General features: G+C 35.6%; 3 protein-coding genes across 3 annotated transcripts; 1 reads left to right on the top strand and 2 right to left on the bottom strand.

Moving 5' to 3' along the window:
• Window positions 1-1,300: 1,300 nt before the first annotated feature.
• Window positions 1,301-13,141, top strand: LOC107793419 (nuclear pore complex protein NUP1-like). Its single transcript, XM_075225578.1, has 9 exons — window positions 1,301-1,679; window positions 4,068-4,114; window positions 4,397-4,500; window positions 5,320-5,509; window positions 5,606-5,908; window positions 5,992-6,078; window positions 6,174-6,839; window positions 8,336-8,718; window positions 10,436-13,141. Exons 1-9 carry the CDS (start codon window positions 1,403-1,405, stop codon window positions 12,687-12,689), a joined length of 4,311 nt encoding a protein of 1,436 aa, XP_075081679.1. The 5' UTR covers window positions 1,301-1,402; the 3' UTR covers window positions 12,690-13,141.
• Window positions 13,142-15,789: 2,648 nt separating this feature from the next.
• On the bottom strand, window positions 15,790-16,547 carry LOC142166400 (RING-H2 finger protein ATL70-like). The gene has a single exon (XM_075225577.1). It carries the CDS (start codon window positions 16,455-16,457, stop codon window positions 15,930-15,932), a length of 528 nt encoding a protein of 175 aa, XP_075081678.1. The 5' UTR covers window positions 16,458-16,547; the 3' UTR covers window positions 15,790-15,929.
• A 974-nt stretch (window positions 16,548-17,521) lies between these two features.
• LOC107793420 (CASP-like protein PIMP1) lies at window positions 17,522-19,965 on the bottom strand. The gene is made up of 3 exons (XM_075224483.1): window positions 19,742-19,965; window positions 18,495-18,627; window positions 17,522-17,716 (listed from the first exon to the last, which is right to left on the bottom strand). The coding sequence occupies exons 1-3, from the start codon at window positions 19,963-19,965 to the stop codon at window positions 17,522-17,524; spliced, it is 552 nt and encodes a 183-aa protein (XP_075080584.1).
• Window positions 19,966-20,975: the final 1,010 nt, after the last annotated feature.

The following is a 20,975-nucleotide window of genomic DNA, read 5'->3' as shown; positions in this document are numbered from 1 at the left end:
TTTTCTTTTATTGAGTAGTTAAATAAAATTAATAAATAATTATTTTCAGGAACTCACACTTTTTTTTAACTTTTATTTTATAACTTAAATACATATTTTAATACAATATTATCAAATTTTTTTTTAAAATATTTTTATTGAGATAGGTACACGCGCAACGCGCATACCCAAAAACTAGTTAATTTGAAAAGTATTTCTGAGCAGCAATTTGTGTTTGACCAAACTTTTAAAAACTGATTCTAAGAGCCAGTTTGGCCAAGCTGCCAAAAACTACTTATTTTAAAAAACACTTTTATTCAAAAGCCCTTTATGAAAAAGTACTTTTGCAAAATAAGTAGTTTATATTTGGCCGATTCGTTTGAAATAGTGCTTTTTGCAAGCTCATTGTGTTTGACCAGTCTTTTAAAAAAGTACTTTTAAGTATCAAATTACAAAAAGGACAGTAAAGGTTCAATTTACGATTAGTATTATTTAGAAAAGAAAAATAAACTTAAACATTTATTAGAAAATAATTCTAATTAATATAAAATATAGTTGTTCCAAAGCAATACTATTGAGTGTTTGGTATTACTTATTATTTATATGATAATTTAAATATGTCAAAATATGTCATTTAATATAAATTTAAAATCTACGCTTAGGAACAAGAGAAAGAGAATAAAAATATAATTAAAATAAAAAAGAGAATAAATGTATGGCAGAAATAAAAAGAAAAATTAAATCAATGAGGGATTGAAAAATATAAATTTATTGTAAGATTATTTTTGTCTTGAATAAATGAATTTTCTGCTTCTGCTTTTGCTTTTTGGAAGAAGTTTGAATTTGTAGCTTCTCCCCAGAAGGAAAAACCGCTTCTGATGCCGCTCAGAAGTACTTTTCATTTAGGCCAAATACCTTAAAATTTTCAAAAAGTACTTTTTTGACAAAAAAAAATACTTTGGGCCTCCTAGAAGCTTGGCCAAACAGGCTCTAAGTATATTTTTCAAAATTGCTTTTATAGAGAAACTATTTTTTTTACATTTTTAAAATTACTTATGCTTCTACTCAAAGTCACTTTTTTCTTCCAAAAGCTTGGTCATAAACTTCAATTTGAAAAAAAAATGCTTTTGGCTTTGGAGAAATTCCGTCAAAAAGGCTAATTTTTTTTCCCCATCTGGTATCCGGTACCTGCATTAAAGCCCGACTATATTCGGATTCGCACCGTGTACCATTCGGGTACCAGTAAATGCTAAAACGAAATGTCGAACAATGATTTAATTACCGACACGCCCGCCAATGTCAAGTCACCGATATTTTTTTTTCTCTTTCCGTGTTTCAATCCACGAAATAAAACCCTAATTTCCCATTTTCCCTCCCTCTCCAATTTTTTCCCTCGTCTTTTTCTCTCGGAAGGTTTGAATAAATGGCGGCGGCTGGCAGCGGCGGAACGACAACTTCCTCAGCCTACGAAGGCACCGGAGGCGGAGCAGGAGGAAAGTTCCGGAAACGACCTTTCCTTAAGAAACAAACTACTCCATACGATCGCCCTCCGACGGCTCTCCGGAACCCTAGTTGGCTCACGAAACTCTTCGTTGATCCCGCCACTAAGCTCATCACTTCCGGTGCTCAACGGTTCTTTTCGTCGCTCTTTCGGAAACGTCTTCTCCCTGCCCCAACGCCGTTACCACTTCCTCCTCCAGGTTCTCCTTTTGCACATTTTCTCTATTGGACTATATATTCGTATTTGAAATTGTTTGGTTTTTGCTTTGTTTTCTGTTGCCTTTGCATTGTTGTTGTCAAAAGTTGTAATTTCCTTTTTGTTACGTCTAGTGGAGCTCGATAATTATAAAAAAGAGTCTTATAATTAAGAGTTTAAGTTATTTACACTGGCCAATTAAAAGTAATTGCAGGTAACTTTAGTTTTTTTGGTAGCTAACTATTTTATATTACCACTTGAAAACATGTACAGCTCTGTCAAAAATGAAAGGTATGCAGTTTAGACATTAGTCCTAAACTTGAAAATTGCTGGTAACTTTAGTTAATAACATTGATTGTTAATCTAAAATAAATACTCCCTCCATGGACACGGGACTTTTGAAACTTGTGTGGCTATGAAAGCTTCTCACTAAGGTAATATTGGAATTGCAAAATTAAGAGTTTCCTTATTAGGGAAGGGTTCATTTCTTTTTGAAATGGACTGGTTCATATAAAAAACAGTCGGAGTAGTAAGTTACTTGCTATGACATGTTAAATTACGTTGACGGAGTAGAATTTTTTTTACATTGTCAATGTATATAACTTAAATCCTACAACGAATTATAACTAGTTTGGGATGGAGCTGTAAAGGTACTGGTTATTATTTCTTCTTTTTGAGTGCGTAAATAACAGAATTCTATTACTATGATGTATGCTGTAGTTTTAAATTTGGCTCATTAAAACTTTGAATTGAGGCAGTTAGTAGTAATAGTTGTTGTAACTATGTCCAAAAAGCAGAATGCTTTTAATGATTTTTGTTATGTTTCAAGCTGTTTCATGATATCAGTTGGTAATGTCTAGTTGGAAATTTTACCTTCTTTCTTTGGTAAATTCAGAAAATTTATTAGAAAAAGTTTGCTTTGTCCCCGTATACACTTTTCTGTATGGTCTAATTGTATGTGAATTGAGGTTTTTCCCTCTCAGATGTTCTTCGTTCCAGAAAATTGATTAGATATACATTAGATAAAATGGGCTAAAAAGGAAAAGAAAAAAAAGGAATACTTAAGCTGATTTGAAGTAGTATGATTGAGTCACAGTGATTTTTACTTCGTCCAAGCATTGAATCTCCTGTCTCATCTCAATTAAGAGGTAAGCAATTCATGTAATCTTTGACCTCTTGCCAATTGATTGTAGTAGCTTAATCGAGATCAGAAGCAAATTGTTCAAATGCTTCTAATTTTGCAAATCATGCTAATTCTACTTTTAATACCAGCTTTGATATGAAGGTACGAGGGAGATAAAAAGGGAGTATGTTAGTCAAATAGAGGGCTCTCATGGGGGTGTAGTTCACGGCTTTAGCCTTAGGCTAGGGACCTGTAGTTCTTGTATGGGCAAACCCTATTTCTTTTAGAATAGAAGTGATCTATCATCAAGGAGCTAAGTTAGAGGCTTAATGAGCTGCTTTTCTTGATTATGTTGAAAGGATCAGATTACTCCGCTCGTAGGGAAACATATCTGGTACCCTTTTCCTACTAAGTGCATGATGGCCACTCCAGACATAGTGGTTAGACAACTTCTGAGCTTTTGAAGTAAAACTATATTATTGTTTCTAGCTGATGTAGTCTGGTCTTTTTCACTGATCTAACCAAGCTGAACATGCCCAGCCTACTGGTTCATTTGCCTGCACTAATTAAAATCACCGATCTCCCATTTTATACATAACTTGGGAGCTATTTCCTTATCATAAACAACTTGGGAGCTAGTTAGTTATGTCTAACGAGTGGTAGCCTTTTTTTTTTTCTTTAAAATGATGTGATGGTTGACTGAAAGGGTTGGAGTAGGCTTCAGCCTCAAGTTACCCGAGTTTATGGTTGGAGCTCGACGAATATTGACCATTAGGCAAACGCTTGAGGTTTATATATCTTATGCTGGCTATTGAAGAAAAGCTGCATCATCTGTTATGTGTCTCTTTGAAATGGATAACATGTTTGACTTCCAGCATAATTAAATTCATCTTGTGCAACCAGTGTTAATTATTAACCACTCCTTATCGGAATGATCATTTGAGACAAATCACTGACATTGCAAGTGGCATGTATGGTTTAAGTTTATTTGCTCTGAAATTCTTTTGGGAAGGAATTTGCTCTGAAATTTTAATTCCTGGTCACCTATCAAAAGACATTCCTCCGCTATTCATATTTCCTTCTCATCACGAGAAACAAGTAATGTGGCTTTTGCATCTATTGTCTCTCTGTTATGTGGGTTACTCTAAATTGTTCTCTGACATTTCTTAGACGAATGTCTTCCTATGAGCTTTGTTTGCTTCTTTTTGTGTTTTCATTAAGTTTTACCATACTTTAGTTAAGACCTGATTTGCTTTTCGGTACAAACAGAAGCAAGACAAGAACCAGTGGATCTGCAGCAGGAGTCTTGTCCTAATGTAAGTTTATTATGCAAATCTTGTCCTCAAAGCTTCTGAAACCTGGTGCTTATATATTTTATTTTTCACGTGTTTGGATCACAAGAATTGTCCATCTTCCTAGACACAGCAATTTTGTTTTTTCCTTGCTCATATACTTGTATTGGTGGTCCAATGTTTCACAAGACTTCAATCATTTGTTTATTGAGAATAATAACTTGATATAAATATATAGTATGGTATGCTGATAAAGTTCCCCCTTCGTCCTTCCCTCTTCTGGAACAATTCTTCTTTTTGGTGAAGGATCATGCTGGAGCAGTAGTAGTCACCGGACATGAAATTTGCAACTCTGAGGGCAGTGCATTCTCAGAGCTTGAGCAACTGTTAAAACAGAAGACATTCACCAGGTAAGCTTTGGGATAACCTAGCAGTTGCTAGAATTGTATCTGGTTTATCTCTTGTTTCAGGTTTCGGTATTTCTGCATGTCTATCAAATGTAAATTGACTGCGCTGCTGCATACTCTATTGGTGGTTAAATCTGCCATTTTTTCTAATGTGCGTTTTCGTAATAACATACAATAGCAAACTGGAAATCATAGAATTTTGATCTTGCTGTTGCCCCCGTACTTTGGTTCAATGTAAAGGTAGTAAAAAGCGCTTTGTGTGGTAGGGGCATGTCACCATTTCGAATCCTTCTTGATTTATTCTGGTATTTAAGTGGAGAAGGGTAGATTTGGGAGCCAATTATTCACTTAAGTTTCGAAGCTGTAAACAACCGATTTCTCAACTATTAAGCATACTTTAGATCTTGTGATGTTTTTTCCTAGTAATTGCTCTTTTGTTTCATTTTGATTAAACAACTTCTTTTGAACTCTAATGTAATTATCTATCTGAATTTTATATTCATGATGTTGGCCTCAATGAGGTCATCTATATCTTGGATGGAGGGTTAGGTAAACATACGCTCTGGTTTCATCGTCTCCTTTTTGTCTTAGCAACTACTTTTTAGAGGTAGCCACTGCATCTTTCTTATTAAGTACTTTTAATTGATTGCTGGGAGGCTAATGTTCTTATAGGAATCTTGTTCAATCGAATCGAGTTTCTAGAAACTTAACCCCCCCCCTCTCCCCCCCCCAAAAAAGGAAAGAATTGACAGTTCTAGTATATTCATATTTGGTTTCAAGGTGGCATGCGATATTTACTAATATGAAATTTGGTGCGTGCAGAGCTGAAATTGACCGTTTGACAGAACTTTTGCATTCCAAAACTGTAGATACCTCTGTTGGGAATGATAAGAGAGCTGAATCCATTCAATATAGGCCTGTAGCCAATTATTCTAGCTCTTTACTTGAAAAAAATAGGGCTGAGAAGGTTACATCTGATGCAGCTGTTGGTACTCCTGCCACAAGTTCGAGGGTAAGATGAATGCCTTGCCTGGGTACTCCACATGTTAGCTTTGTGACAATTTTTAAAATTGGGTCAGTCTGACATCTGTGTTGTTGATGGTTCCAGGTCCCTAAAGGCGATGTTGCATCTCCTGCTGAACTGGCAAAAGTTTACATGGATACTATGCCTTCAAAGATGTCATCATCAATTCTGAGTTCGCAAAGTCAAGTTGTGAGAGTAGATACACCACTGCTAAAGAATATAGCATATTCCCAAAATTTACCTATTACATCAGTGACAACAAAGACTGCTGGTCTTGTTGGGGTTCGAGCAAATGGATTTACCACTCCAAGATCTCGTGGTAGATCTGCAATATACAACATGGCGCGCGCTCCATACTCCAGAATTCGTCAAACTGATGGTCAAATGGTGCATTTGCTTCTCTGCCTACTTTACTGTTGGAAATTATTTAATTTGTTTGAATTGTTGGTTTAACTTTGGTCCTCTATCAGGCTAGTAGCTCCACATACAATGCATATAGCAGGCCTTCTTTATCTGAGTCAGTCTTGGAGCATGATGGATATTTTGGCTCTAAACAGGTATTATTTGCAATCACTGTGGTCTTGAACTGATTTGAATTCTTTATTTTTATGTATTACCATCTGTGAGTGAATTTCACCTTTTCCTCTTTCAGCCACTCAAACGGAGAAGTTCTGTTCTAGAAGATGATCTGGGATCTGTTGGCCCCATGCGGAGGACTCGACAGAAACCCAATCTCCTATCAAATGGAGTTTCTCGTCCTAGTCCAGGAGCAGGGGTTGCTTCTTCTTCTGTCGTTTATCAGGAGGTCTCGAAAGTTGTTGGAGATAACAATGTGCCGACAAGGTATGCCCACATTCCTTCCAAGTCCAGTGAGACATCTGCGAAGATATTGGATCATCTTGAATATCTGACCCCAAAGGAGACGTCATCAGAATCAAAACAAGTTGCAGGGAAAGATAAAACACCCAAGAAATTGACACAGAACATGCTTCATGGACAAGCTCTTAAAAGCTTGGAGTCTTTGGATTCGCCGAAGCTGCTTCATATTGCACAAGACAACAGCCATAAGCTGGAAAATTTGTCTAAGGTTTTTCCAACTGATGCCCATGATTCTAGTTTGCAGAAGCAAGGCAAAATAGAACAAAATGGGCAAAGGATATCTATTAGCGAGTCCACCGTTTTACGAAAGAATGATGCAAAATGTTCACTTGAAGATGCTCAACATGCTCAGCTAGTTTTGGAAAATGCTGATTCCCTGGATAAAATGTCTGCAGCTCAACCTCAAAAAAAGCAAGCTTTTAGGATGACCGCACATGAGGTTCATTCCCTTTATTCAATTCACTTGGAATCTTTGAATGTCTTTACTAGCTTTGAATTTGAGCATACCGTGTTACAACATATATTGACCTTAGGGGTGTTCATGGTTCGGTTTGGATCGGTTTTTCCCTAAAAAGAAATCAAACAAAGTAAGTCGATTTTTTAAGTATTGGAACCAAACCAAACCAAACCAATTAAGTCAGTTTTTTATAGATTCGATTTATGTCAATTTTTGTCGGTTTTTCGGTTTTTTGATTATTTATCGGTTTTTCTTAAATATGAGACATACACTACCAAACACATATTCCGGCGATTACATTTTTAATGTAACACTATCAAACCAATTGTTCTTTGAGAAATCTATCATTTACCAAGATATATTGATGATAATTGAATCAAATAGTGATGAATAATTTAAGGACTCAATTAAAAATAGATTATTTTTAACGTGAAATAGATTCTTGTACTTAGCAAAAAAAACTACCAATCAAATAGAATGTAGAGGCAAGAAACTAAATTATTATAATAACAAAGAACTAGATTAAAAGTGCAAATGATCAACATGTACTACAAAATTTTAAAAATTTTGTATACACACACACGTGTGTGTAATAATAAATTTTAAATAGCTACTTCTATAGTCGGTTTGGTTCGGTTTTTTCGGTTATTTTTTGATTAAAACCAAAACCAAACCAAATTTGATCGGTTTTTTGAAATTCAAAACCAAAACCAAACCAAACCAAACCATAAAAGTATCGGTTTTTTTTTTGTCGGTTTTGGTTTGGTTTACGGTTTGGTTCGATTTTTGGGGTTTTTATGAACACCCCTAATTGACCTTGTTGGTGTATCTTGTGAATGCTTGTGAACATCTTGCTCTTTGTATTGCACTTTTCAGACAGTTCCTTGTGGCGCAATGACTATTTCTCTATTTTCCAATTCCATATATGAGTAGATACTCAAGGTTTAGAGGTCTGTTTAGGTGGTTGCTATTTAACTTTGCTCTGCAGCTGATGCCACTGCTGCTGTGTCAGGACTGCATTGTGTCCTAATATTTGCTTGTATTGCCTATACTTCCTCAGTTCCAATTTATATGGCATTCTTTCTATTTTAAGATGTTCCGAAAAGTTTGACCCTATTCCATTTCCAGCAAAGTCACAACTTTCAAGAATTTAAGTTCATTAACTATTCACACATTAACCTGATTGTTTGCTCTATTTTCAACCACTACTTTAGTTCTCTTTCATCATCATTACTATGTTATAAAAGTCAAATTAACATCTTAAATTCTCTGTCCGGTCAAACTCGATCACATATAATGAAGTGGAGGGAGTACTTTTTTCCTGCTTCATGGCCAGTACTCACTTAAAGTTTGGGGTACTTGCCTTTTTAGTTTTATTCATCTGTGTCTTCACCAGGACTCTTTTACGCTTGATGTTTTGCAGACCATAACAAACTCAGTTCATACGTCCTTTTGTTTTTTCCCCCTCATCTTTGCAGGACTTTTTTGAGCTGGACGAGGACATAAACTTTGATGAGTCTGCATCTCAAGTGGCTGAAGGGAGAGATAAGATGGGTACATCTGATGCTGAAAAGAAGTCTCTATCTACTGATGGAGCCCTGAACAAACCTGCAGCTTTTATTGAAACGAAGGCTACTCTGGGGATTTTGAACAAAAGAAATGATATGGAGGCTCCTGATGCTGCTGTTATCAGCGTCGATAGCACCAGTTTCCTGCCCAGTGCCAATTCCCTGTCACCCGAGGTTGTCCCGCCATCATTTGGGTCTAACAAATCAAAAGAGCCAAGTGTTGATAAGGTCCCAGCACTTCTATTTTCATCGTCACCCCCACTCACAGGGTTAGAGCCAGAAAGCTCTAGCAGGTTAGTTCCTACTTTGTTATATTCCTCAGATATATATTAATCCTGACCAGTTTTGTCACCTTATATTCTGCCATCCATTTGTGTCTACTGATAATGTTAGCAGCTATGAGGGTGCTTATTGTTGAACATACCTTGCTAAGAGTACCTGACTTATTTTTTTTCTCCTACTTGTACTTTTTCATGTACATGTGTCAGTGCACAGATGCAGATTTTTTTTACCTTTCTATGCATTTCCTCCAATGTTGTTTTCACACGATTCAAGGGATCGCTAATGGTTCTTTGTTCATGTTGTGTACTCTTTTGCTCTAAAAGAAACAGGTATATATAAGACTATCTTCTTAAACTATGAAATATTAGAAGTTAAAGACAGTTATTAGCCAAACTGATGGCAGAAGAATAGGCCACATAATAATTAACCTTTAGAGAAAGGGTTAGGATTCTGAATTGTACTTACTGATTTGTGGTGATCATAGCAAGTTTTCTAGCCCTGAATCGGTGATTCAAAAGAAAAAATTAAGAGATATTGTAACAAAAAGGAATGTGTACACTGAGGTTCATAATTTGTGTGTGATTGCCGACTTTAACCAATGTTGGTTGGAGCTAAAATAGTTGGAGTTGGAGAAGAGGGAGCAGAATTGAGGTGAAGGGGCTTTTCAATTTGCTTGATTTTGAAGTAAATGATAAAAGCATAGGGATTTGTAATCTTCAATGTATGTTTTTCTGGAGAAATACGAAGGTATTGAAATGAAATTATGCTCAATAATTGGTGACCAGTACATTTCCCTTTATTCCCCTTTAACTTATGAACACAATGGATAAGAGACCATTTGTTTTCTCTATAATTCGCCTGTTCCGCACTCCCCCTATTTGAATTTGACTTGGTTAAATAGGCGATGGATGATGTACTCTTTTAGGACATTCTCCTGATGATGTCCATGAAAACTGGAGTATTTTATTGTATATGCTCAACTATGGGTGAATAGTTAGATCTTGCGTGAAAAGTGCCAACTTTTCAAATATCTTGATATTTTTTTTATTGGATACCCCTGAACAGATATCTGATATTTGATATTTGACATTGGGTTTTGATGTATGCCCAAGTAGCTTGAGATTGAGTGTAATTGTTGTTCTGTATGGTACTTGTGGTCTGCCTGTTTATTATTCTGATTACATGTTTTTTCTGAAGCATGGAAGTCCTAGCTCTCTTGATGCAGACTCTGATAAAGATCAGATGTGATAGTTATTTGTTCCCCCCACCCCGACCCCGCACTAAAAAAAATTCATGCTATTTTTGTTATGTTCTTTTAACCTTCAAGTTGATAGGCACTCGGGATTCCAGGTATTTTGCACGATGTAAACATCTGAAGCTCTTCTGACTAACACTCACAGTCTATTATTTTTTTAATGTGATTGATGAAAACCTAGGGGAATAAAATGTTGAGTTATTATTGTCTAGCCTGACCTCTAGTGTGAAAGGGTAATCGCCTGTTAGAAGAAGTCTAGTAGTTGAATTTTATTTGCAAAGAGACTTTAAGCTGAGAACAGGACAGTGAAGATTTTAAGTTGAGAACAGGATAATGAAGATTTTAAGAATGCTTAGCAGCTTGCTGGAGAAAATCAAGTGAAAAAGGAAATTAGTTGGAGGTCCTTTGAGTTTTATGCACGCTTTCTTAAAACTACTTGAAAGCATGTAACAAGTTTCTTCACTTATCTACAGCTTATGCAACCCTCCTTTTGGCCTGGCAAGTGGTCCGTTGGAACTCTTCGAGTCAGATAACTCACAGAAGCATGGAAAGAGCAATGGAAAGTTGGAAACTTTATCATCTGGTCTATCACCTTCAACTTCATTTGCTGCTCCATCAAGTGCTTCTAGCTTCAGTAATGGACAGTTTGCACCTAGTCCTGCTATCTCAGCCACCTCCCTCTTGGCATCAAGGAATGTCCCAAAGGATGTTCAATCTGGTAGCTCAAGCGAGGGTGCCCCTTCCACAAGCATTTCAACTGCTGTTGGCAGCACAGCAGGCAACTCCATTACCTCAGGTAGCTGCCTGTTTAGTTCCGCTGCAGCATCTTCAGTATCAACTGAACCTCCTATCAAATTTGGGCTGTCTGAAGATCCACCAACAGTGTCGACGCTATCAACAACTTCCAGTGCAGACAATGCAAACTTGAAAACCAAAGCAACTAATTTTGGCAACTTGAGTAGCACTTCATCTTTTGCGGGCTCATCATTTGCATCTACAAGTCCTGGAAATAATATTTTAGGTTTTAGTTCACCAGGAATGTCAACAGATAATACAGCTAGTATCCAGTCTCAGAGTTCTGTTTCGCTTGTTAGTGCTCGAACTTCTCTAGCTGGATCAGACAATGCCAAAGTCTCACAGACTGTTCCTTCTCATTTTTTATCATCTACTTCATCACCAGAAGTTAGAAACTCTGGAATGACATCTTTCTCCACAGTTGGTTCTGCTTCCAGTAATACTGGCATAGTTTCTGCTGCTTCTTCAGATGGCAACCCAGCTGGCACCAGCACTGCTCAATCTGGAAAATTTAGTATTCTGGCAAGTTCCCCAGCCTCATCTACATTGGGCAATTCAGTCGGTCCTAGCAGTGAGACCACTCAGCTGGCATTTACTTATGGTGCTAGTCCTGCAGCAGTAACCACTGCACTTGCCACTTCCAGCAATGCTACTTCTGGTGTATTTATGTTTGGTGTTAATTCTTCATCTTCCTCGATAAACGCCGTCGACACCTCTACTCGTTCTAGTCCTGGCACATTTAATTTTGGTGGTAGTTCTTCAGCTTCCTTATTGAACAATGTCAGCACGTCTAATGGCGCTACTCCTGGTGTATTTAGTTTTGGTGGTGGTTCTTCAGCTTCCTCAGCAAATACTATCAGCACCTCCGCTAGTGCTACTCCTGGCGTATTTAGTTTTGGTGGTGGTTCTTCAGCTTCCTCAACAAATACTATCAGCACCTCCACTGGCGCTACTCCTGGCGTATTTAGTTTTGGTGGTAGTTCTTCAGCTTCCTCAAATTCTGTCAGCACCTCCACTAGTGTTACTCCTGGCGTATTTAGTTTTGGCGGTGGTTCTTCAGCTTCCTCAACAAATACTATCAGCACCTCCACTGGCGCTACTCCTGGCGTATTTAGTTTTGGTGGTAGTTCTTCAGCTTCCTCAAATTCTGTCAGCACCTCCACTAGTGTTACTCCTGGCGTATTTAGTTTTGGTGGTAGTTCTTCAGCTTCCTTAACAGATGTCATCAAGGCCTCAACTACTGCATCTCCTGGCGTATTTAGTTTCGGTGGTAGCTCTTCAGTTCCATCAACAAATGCCGTCAATGCTAGCAGCACAGTGAGTCCTAATCCATTTGCTTTTGGAGCCACTTCTGCCTCTTCACAAACTTCCAGTAGTGCTGGAATTTTTGGTTCCAGTTTACAGCCCCCAAAGCTTCAACCAGGTTTTAGTTTTAGTTCTAGCACCCCTACTGGGTTTACATTTGGAGCATCTTCGTCTTTTAATGCTCCAAGCACTACTGCAGTAGTCTTTGGATCAGCACCCAGTACCCCTAGTGCACCAGCCTTTCCATTTGGTTCAACTTCTCCGACAGTATCATCTTCGCAGCCCATATTTGGGAACTCCAATCCTTTTACTGCGCCCCCCATGAACAATGGACAGATGAGCATGGAAGACAGCATGGCTGAGGATCCTGCACATGCATCTCCCCCTGCAATTTCATTTGGTCAACCTTCTGTCTCGCCCTCTCCAGGTGGTTTCATGTTTGGTTCAACGCCTAGTCCATTCCAGTTTGGTGGTCAGCAGAGTAATGCTGCTGCTCAGAATCCATCTCCATTTGCAGCATCCAACAGTTTTGGTGCTGGAGGGAGTTTCTCATTGGGAAGCAGTGGTCCCGACAAATCAGGTCGAAGGATCATCAAACCTAATAGAAATAAGAATAGAAGGAAGTAAAGTGTTGCGCAACAAGACATTGATCCTCATGGTAGATATTGGTTGGCAAGAGGATTTTTTGACGACAGATCGGCAGCCACAGGTTGTGGGTTTGTGCAATTTTCCTTTTTTTTTTTTGGGGAATTTTGGGCACTGTATCTGTCTCCAGGAAGTGAAAATCTTGTAATCCTATCTGCTTTTCCGTTTTTGGCCCAAATTCTATGACATAAAATATCACAATTTTGGATAACATTTTTAGTGAAGTGGTTGTATTGTATGGGGTGGGCGGGGGGGGGGGGGGGGTGTAGAGGGCCTAGTTAGCCATTTTTCTTTCTCTATTATCGATTTCTGTATTTCTACGTGTAACATGACAAGGAAATGTATGCTTCTGTAATGAAAGGTGTCTCTATCGGGGACTTATTATGAAGATAAACATCATTATTGAATAAAGTTTTTAAAGCATTGTTGCCGTTTGTTTAGTTTCCATTTCAACCCTAAACGTTCATCTTTTCTTTTGGGTGATTACTGCAGTCTTTACTTTAGATGGATTTAGCTTATATGCACTAGTTGTGTTTAGAATGTTTTTTCTATCATTTTATTTTAACATGTCGGAACAGATTACTGCAATAGAGGGGATTTGTTTTTTTCTTTTCCCTGAGCTGTTTGGATTGAATGCAATTCAAGTGTCAATTTGGTTTGTAAATTAAATAAGTTTCACTTATAAGTATAGCTGAAAATAATATATATGACAGTCTAATCCCTCCAAGTGAAAAAAAAGAAAGAAAAAAGAATCCCTCCAAGTATTGTATCTGCTAAACAGTTGGTATAATACAAAAAAGGTTAGCTAAATCTCTACAAAAATGGCATGCACGAACCGAGAAATGGATATAGTCCAACAATTTGACATGGTTGATGAGCCTTTTCTTTTGTATGGTATATGGAAGGGAGAAAGAACAATTAAGTCTTGGTAATATTAGCATAATAATTAATATAGCATCCAATGGTGTAGTCTCACGGTTAATAAAGTGAGACGAAAACTATGAAAACCTAGAGTTAAAGTTTCAAGAAAGGAAAAAATAATTGATTTCTTCTTATTTGCTTAAGTCTTGATACGTGGAACCCTACACATACCATTAATGGTGAAAATAATAAAAATCGGATGGAATAATCGGACAAATTAACCCGAACACCACCATATAAAAAAATTGCAGCATTGTTGCATCATTTAGCATGCAACATTTGGTGGAGGATTCTATTTGGATAAAAATAAATTCCTCAATTGAAAACTAACTACCAGTTCATTTATTTACTTGTTAAGAAAGGCACAACGCATTTGGAAATAGAAGTTATCCGATTCTTAAACCAAAAATTAAGAAACCAGCATTCTTGAATCTATAATTGCAACTAATGGATTAGGAATATCTTAGCAGTTAACACTAGGAATATATACTCAGCCTTTTAATAACTAATTAAGTTATCCTAAGTTGCTTTCCATAAAATTTGGAGCGAAAAAACCCCAAAACTACTGAATATATTAATAAGATGCTACCATAGAGTTTTGCAACATCCAACTAATGTTGATCTACGAGGAATATAATCACTTAATAAAAACAGACTAATTTAAGTATCAATCACCTAATTCAAATTTGCTTCTAACGCGACTACTATCCTGTTTGGTCAAACTTTCAAAGTTTAATTTGAAAAGTATTACCTATCAAAAGTACTTTTGGAGAGTAACAATATGTGTTTAATTAATCAATTCAAAAAAATTGTTTGCCAATGTCAAAGTAACAGTTTGTGGTTCGCTAAGGTTCAAAAAGTACTTAAGAGAAAAAAAAACTATTATTTTTTAGCTTCTGTAACAACTTTTACTACTAATCAAAAGCACTTAATTTTTTCTAAAAATTTGGCCAAAAATACTTCAACTCTCTAAAATAAGTGTTTTAATAGAAAAAGCACTTTTGCTTTATTCAATTATTTTCTGTTTGTGTCAGCAAAATTGTGTTGCCTCATTTCTAAAATTCTCATAATTAAGGAGGTATTAGCTAGAAGATCAACCAATATTTCCAAATTAACGAATCATATTCAAAATTCTTTAAATGATACAGTAACTTGAATTAAAGACCTCTTATCCATTGAGACTTTCAAAAATAGATCATACTCCCTCTGTCTCATATTATGTGTCGTGTTTCTGTTTTACACGCCCCTTAAGAAATATTAATTAGGAAAGAGATTGAACTATTCTATCTTTATTTGTATTTTAAGATATAATCTCTCCTCATTGAATATTTATGTGTTATCTCCATATTCAAGAACAATTCTTACTAAGGGTGAAAAAGGAAAAAAATAATCAATTTTGTCTTGAACTTCTAAAATGACAAATAATTTGAGACAACTATTTTTAGTAACCACGACCATTAATATGAGACGGATGGAGTACATTGTTCATACCCCGATCTTAGCAAAATAATAAAAATAAAAATTTATTACGAAAGTCTCAATTTTTTGGCAACCTTCTTACCCTCATGCTAGCTCTAAGCCATACACGTGATTTACCATATGCATGGTTGCATCAATCCTTGATAAGTAATTGTGTAAACTGAATCAAGAAATATTTATAAAATACATAAAATTCAGTAAATATTGTAATAAAATTGGTAAAACAACATGATCTTAAAGGTAATTACAATACATGGAAAGTTTTTCATAAAGCATTACAATTTTGAGCCTAATTACCACATGTAACTAATTTACCTAATAACTATTCGTAGTTACCGTTCAAATGTTACTAGCTTGTATCACTTGTATTCAGACACGCAACAAAATACAACATGTGTCAACTGTATTCATTCGCAAATGAATGCAACCTGTATTAATTGTATTCGTTCGCACAATGAATACAACCAAAGCAAAATACAGAAATATAAAAAAATAAAATGCTCTCGTTAAGAATCGAACTCAAGATCTCCGCTTACTTTAACCAACTGAGCTATGAGAGCTTGTTACACTCTTGTTTCAGTTTAAAACAATTGATCTCTTGTTTTAGTACTACATGTGAATTTGCTGCATAAAAGTCAAATATAGCTACAAACAGTAATTTATCTAAAATATATTCACACTGTTAAATCCATCAAAACAATTATATAACCTACCATGTACATTAAAATTGGATCATTTACACACAAGAAAAGGAAAAGAAACAAACAAAAAGAAGAAGGCAAGACAAAAACCTAAGCAAGGAAACCATATATGGTGGTGGACTCAGCTTTGCCTTATTGCCAATGGAACCACTTCAGCCAAAGGAGTAGGCAAAGGAGATGGAAAAGGAGAACTTCTACAATTTGGACAAGTTGGGTGAAGCCTTAACCAAGGGTCAATACACTTGACATGAAAAATATGGTGACAATCAGGCAATAACTTAAGTTTATCATTGTCTTTATAATCTGCCAAACAAATTGAACATCCTGATGAAGAAACTAAGTCCCTTTTATGAGCTTTGGCTTGTGAATAAAGTAACTTTGGATAGCTTTTTAATGTGTCTTCATCAATACCTTGTTGAATGAAAATCAAATGATTTTCTAATATATTGGTGGTGGTGTTGGAATTTCCAATATGGGAAGAGGAAGTGTTGGTTGATCTTTTTCCAATATATAAGTAGGAAGAATAGGTGATGAGTATAAGAATTACAAGGATTAATAAGGAAAATCCAATGCCATAGCCATAATTTTCAAAGGCTTTTTCATTAAATTGATCTGGACCTTCACTTGCTTCCCCTATAGTGCTATTCATTTTGCTTGAAAATGAAGAGGTTTTAAATTAAATCTTGAAAAAAAAAGTGTTGAGATAGAGATATGGTGGAGGAAAAATGGGCTTTTTTTTGTACTTTGGAGGCTAAGGAAAGGGAAGATATGTCTAGCTAAGGAAGCTTTTATAGGTATATATGAATAAGAGAACCTTTATGTCATGCAGGATTAAGCAACTTAAAAAGAGTGTTGATCAGGCAAAAAAGGTTCTTTTTTTTATTCTTTTTACTTTTATTGATGTGCTGGAAAAGGGGTTTCTTTTCTTTTTTCTTTTGTTGGGGGGGGGGGGGTTAAAAAAAGATTTATATTATATACTATGACAATTGACAATTTTTTTTAGTAATTTATAAGTATATTATAACATGTTAATTACTTGCAATTAATTTGAAGTTATCAATTAATTAAAGCTTATTACTTATAATTATCTTTCAAGTTACATGGTTGTGTAAATAATTTTTTACTGTTAATGGATAAAATTTAAACTTAAGAACAAATTGAGTGGATCACTTAATTTTCCTTTCCAACATTGCAACTTGGACAGTTACAATATATTCTCCAAATTATATCATCCTTGTTGGCCTATGTCCTAATTTGCAACTTGAACTGATAGTGTCAATAATATTCTTATGTATACAATCAAGTTAAAGTTACCTATAACATCAAGTACTATTAACTCTAATTTGATGTTATAAGAAAAATAGTTTGACAGTATAAAAAAATTGAATTATATAGGCAGCGTCTATCTCAGACCCCACTAATAGGATTTTACTGGATTGTTGTGGTAGGCAACGTCTATCTCAGTCATGAATCATATCTTATCAATAGCACTAAGCAATGAATCTAAAACAAATATATTGGAAAAGAAAAACATTTCGTGAATTGTATTAGCATAGTCCTAGCCAAAATCAATTTTTTTTATAGCCAAAATCAATAGTTTGAAGACTTTTGTGTTCACAATTTTCAAGTGTATTTATCCCGTGAAATTAGTTAAGGTATGCATAAGCTGACCCGAAAACTACGGTTATAAAAAAAATTCAGGAGAATTAGGTCTTAAAACTTAAAACTTTTTGTAAGATTAAGAGAAGAAAGGATAGACGATAAAGCAGGAAAAAAAGATCCAAGAAGAAGCAAGCTAGCAGCAGCATTTGCTACGTTGAAAAAATCTATGCCTAGATTTTTGTTACTACATTCCGCACTGAATCCTAATCCAGCAGCTGCACCAGTTGCCAATAGATACGAAGTAACCTGCAGCCCTATGTTAGTTAACATGAAAAAAGTAAATTTTTTGGCTAGAGCATAGTCCTTTTTTCTTGTTAAATATACATCAGGTAATTTCATTCAACTTTCAGTTATGCGGCACTAAAGTTATACTAAAATTGATTTTCGAGAAAAGTTAACTCTAGTTATACCTATATATCATAGGAAATAAAATCATTGAACAATACCAAAAATTGATCGAAAAATGCTAGTAGGTTGCCACACGTATAAGATAGTACGTAATGTACGTATAGCTACGTCAGTCAATCGTTCACTATCTTACATAATATCCACGTGGCACCATAAGAAAGATCTCATTTTTCAACCCAACCTCCTAATACTAGATATCTTTCACCATGTGGCACATCATGAGTTTTCTTATTTTTTTAAGTGGTGTCATATGTCGGTATTATGTAAGGTGAGTTGTTGAAGTGGAAACCTACTTGTATTTCTGGCACCAAGTTTAGTTTCTTTTTTTTATATTGTTATTTTTCTATTCCAAAAATTAATTTACCATAGCAAGTTGGATGACCATTTGAAATTAACCCTTAAATATGTTTATCATTCATTTTCTAGCCTCACATAATGTGGATATATTAGATCATGTGAAAGATCATGGATCCCGAAATGTAACACTACAATTTACATCCATTCAGAAATCAGTTATTTTCGTCCAAAAGACACATTGATCTTCCTACTTCAGATTTTGTCATACTTTTTGAAATTGAAGGATTACTTTTCATTTTTGAAGAATTAATTGGCGTACCTTTTCGCTGTAAAATTCAAAATAAGCAAAGCCTCTAACGCCAATAGGAGTTTCACAGACTGCGTGGAGTATTGTTAACACAGCTAATAGCAGTGTGTAGGCCATCCCAATCGCAATTGCAGATATAAAGTAACTGTATCCCAAATATTCAACAAAAATAAAGAATCTAATCACTAAAAAGCAATCTGACCCAATTTGCTTAATATATATAAGGGTAATAGACAATTATTTGATCTGTCTTCCAAATTCAGCTAGGAGTAATTGGCCCAAAAACAAAATTATAACAAAGTAGTGTTTAATAAGGGGCATTTGCATCTATATCCGCTTTTTGTGTCACATTTGAATTTGTAATTGCAAGCGTACCCACTTTTTCGCATAACTTCAGCACACGGGGCTGAAGTAGCAAAGGCAATCACGCAAAACTTCAGCATTCTAGTAACCGGGCCTGAAGCTCAGCTCTAGAGCTGAAGTTTTTGTGTTGTAATTGGGAAACTTCAGCTCTAGAGCTGAAGTTATTTAGTTCTCTTTTCTTTCTAGTGCTTGCGTGTTCCAGTCCTTTTCTTTCTTCTTCAGCTTCTGCTTATTTGTCTTTCGTTTTGTTATTTTAAACTCCATCAAAAAAAAAATGCAGGCTAAAAGCGGACGTAGTAAAATCTTTGAGTGCAAAACATGCAAAAAATAATTTGATTCGTTTCAAGCATTGGGTGGACACAGAGCAAGTCATAAAAATACAGCTATTAAACTCATGTTGATGACTACTTTTCCTAACGAGTTACCTACTGTTAAACCTAAGAAACATGAATGTTCGTTTTGTGGCGAAGAGTTTGTTGTCGGCCAAGCTTTAGGTGGACATATGAGAAAATATCGCGACGACTTGAATAAATTAAATCAACAGCAGCAATACCAGTATTAGAAGGAGGGGGAGAAAGGGGAAAGAGGAGGAGAAATGGGCTAAGTTATTTAAAAGTGGGTATAAGTTAAAAGTTTTTAAAAAAATGGGTATAGGTTAAATGATGGCGACCAAATAGGGCGCCCCGTGCAATTTTTACGTTTAATAATTTATTAATTTTTAAAAAATATATTTATTTGTTTTAGAATAAATACTTATAAATCATGCATATTTGTATGTTGATAAAACAAACAATGCTAATTATTCAGCGTTTAAATTTAAAAATATATTTTAAAAATCAATTATGCATCATATCAGGACATCTTAATCTTTAAGGGGCAAAAACAAACAAACAAACAAACATGACTGAAGTATTTGAAAGGAGAAAGCTAGTTTGCCGATAAGCATAGAAATCAGTGGCCTTGACTGGAAAACCAAAGATATCACTGATTCAACAGTATCAGTGGCAAGGACAATCAATGATACTAACAAGAAAATGAATGTAAGGAACCTCATTAGAGATATCACTAGCGACCAGCCAACTGTCACTGTTGATGTCTGGTTTTCGTCCATATTTGCCATTGATGATGTTAACACTGGACATCTTCACGCACACATGACCCAATACATCTTTGTAATAGTCTGTAATTAGTCTTACATATATAGTCACCATATGTTTACTCTTAACTGATTTTTTTAGTCTAGCCTTGCAATTCTTTACCTATTGTATATATAGCCTTAGAATGATTGAATATGTAACACACACAAATATTTTTGATACATTCATTTTCTCAGATAATAAAAACTCTCTCTCTTCGTCTCTATTTCGAGTTAGGGTTTTCTTCTTCAGATTTTGCTTTTGCAATTCGATCTTGTTGATCTAACATGGTATCAGAGCGCATAATCGAATAGTACTCGTTTTGAGCTCTCGATTGATCTTACCCTTACCGTTTTTCGAAGAGTTTCAGTTCATCAATTTTCACCTAGGGTTTCTGAGTTTTGCGAAACTTTGAAAAAATTTGTGAAAGTTCTCCGATAGAGTTTGCTGTGGGGTTGTGATGTCGGAATCCGAAGGCTTTCATATTATCCAACCTTTTCGACTATTTTTAACAGTAGAAAACCTACTTCTCTAGGTTTTTGAAAAGGACAGTAACATATAAACATAAATTTTGTGTGATATTGCTGTTGCATGTCTATATTGCTTTCGATATGGGTAGTACAGTAGAATTTTCAGATGAAACTAGGCAGACCACTTCTGATGATGGATTTACCCCCTTTTCCATCGAACCTACTCATCCTTTTTACATTCACCCATCAGATAGCCCAGAGAGTCGTCTGATTTTTGATATATTTGACGGAAATGGATTTGTTCTATGGAGAAAGAATATGCTAGTTGCCCTTTCCGCTAAGAACAAACTAGGTCTCATAACTGACTGAATTCTCCAGCCTAATCTGAATTCTCATTATTACTCTTTTTGGGAACGTTGTAACGACATGGTTATAGCATGAATTACCAATTCTTTGTCCAAAGATATAGCTACTAGTGTCATGGGTTTTAACACTGCTAAGGATATTTGATTTGATATAAATGA

The sequence above is a fragment of the Nicotiana tabacum genome, chromosome 11, assembly GCF_000715075.1.
Source record: "Nicotiana tabacum cultivar K326 chromosome 11, ASM71507v2, whole genome shotgun sequence".
NCBI classification, from domain to species: domain Eukaryota; kingdom Viridiplantae; phylum Streptophyta; class Magnoliopsida; order Solanales; family Solanaceae; genus Nicotiana; species Nicotiana tabacum.
This window is presented reverse-complemented; position numbering and strand designations above follow the sequence as displayed.

Bases quoted from the DNA above. Each gene is read 5' to 3' on its own strand.
- LOC142166400 (XM_075225577.1), bottom strand. From the start codon at position 16,457: ATGAATAGCACTATAGGGGAAGCAAGTGAAGGTCCAGATCAATTTAAT.
- LOC107793420 (XM_075224483.1), bottom strand. From the start codon at position 19,965: ATGGCAAATATGGACGAAAACCAGACATCAACAGTGACAGTTGGCTGG. The intron at 18,628-19,741 runs GTTTGTTTGTTT...TTTGGGATACAG, and splicing joins CAAATACTTCAGTCATGTTT to TTACTTTATATCTGCAATTG. The intron at 17,717-18,494 runs GTACGCCAATTA...ATAGGGCTGCAG, and splicing joins TTGAATTTTACAGCGAAAAG to GTTACTTCGTATCTATTGGC.
- LOC107793419 (XM_075225578.1), top strand. From the start codon at position 1,403: ATGGCGGCGGCTGGCAGCGGCGGAACGACAACTTCCTCAGCCTACGAA. The intron at 5,510-5,605 runs GTAAGATGAATG...TGATGGTTCCAG, and splicing joins CTCCTGCCACAAGTTCGAGG to GTCCCTAAAGGCGATGTTGC. The intron at 5,909-5,991 runs GTGCATTTGCTT...GTCCTCTATCAG, and splicing joins GTCAAACTGATGGTCAAATG to GCTAGTAGCTCCACATACAA.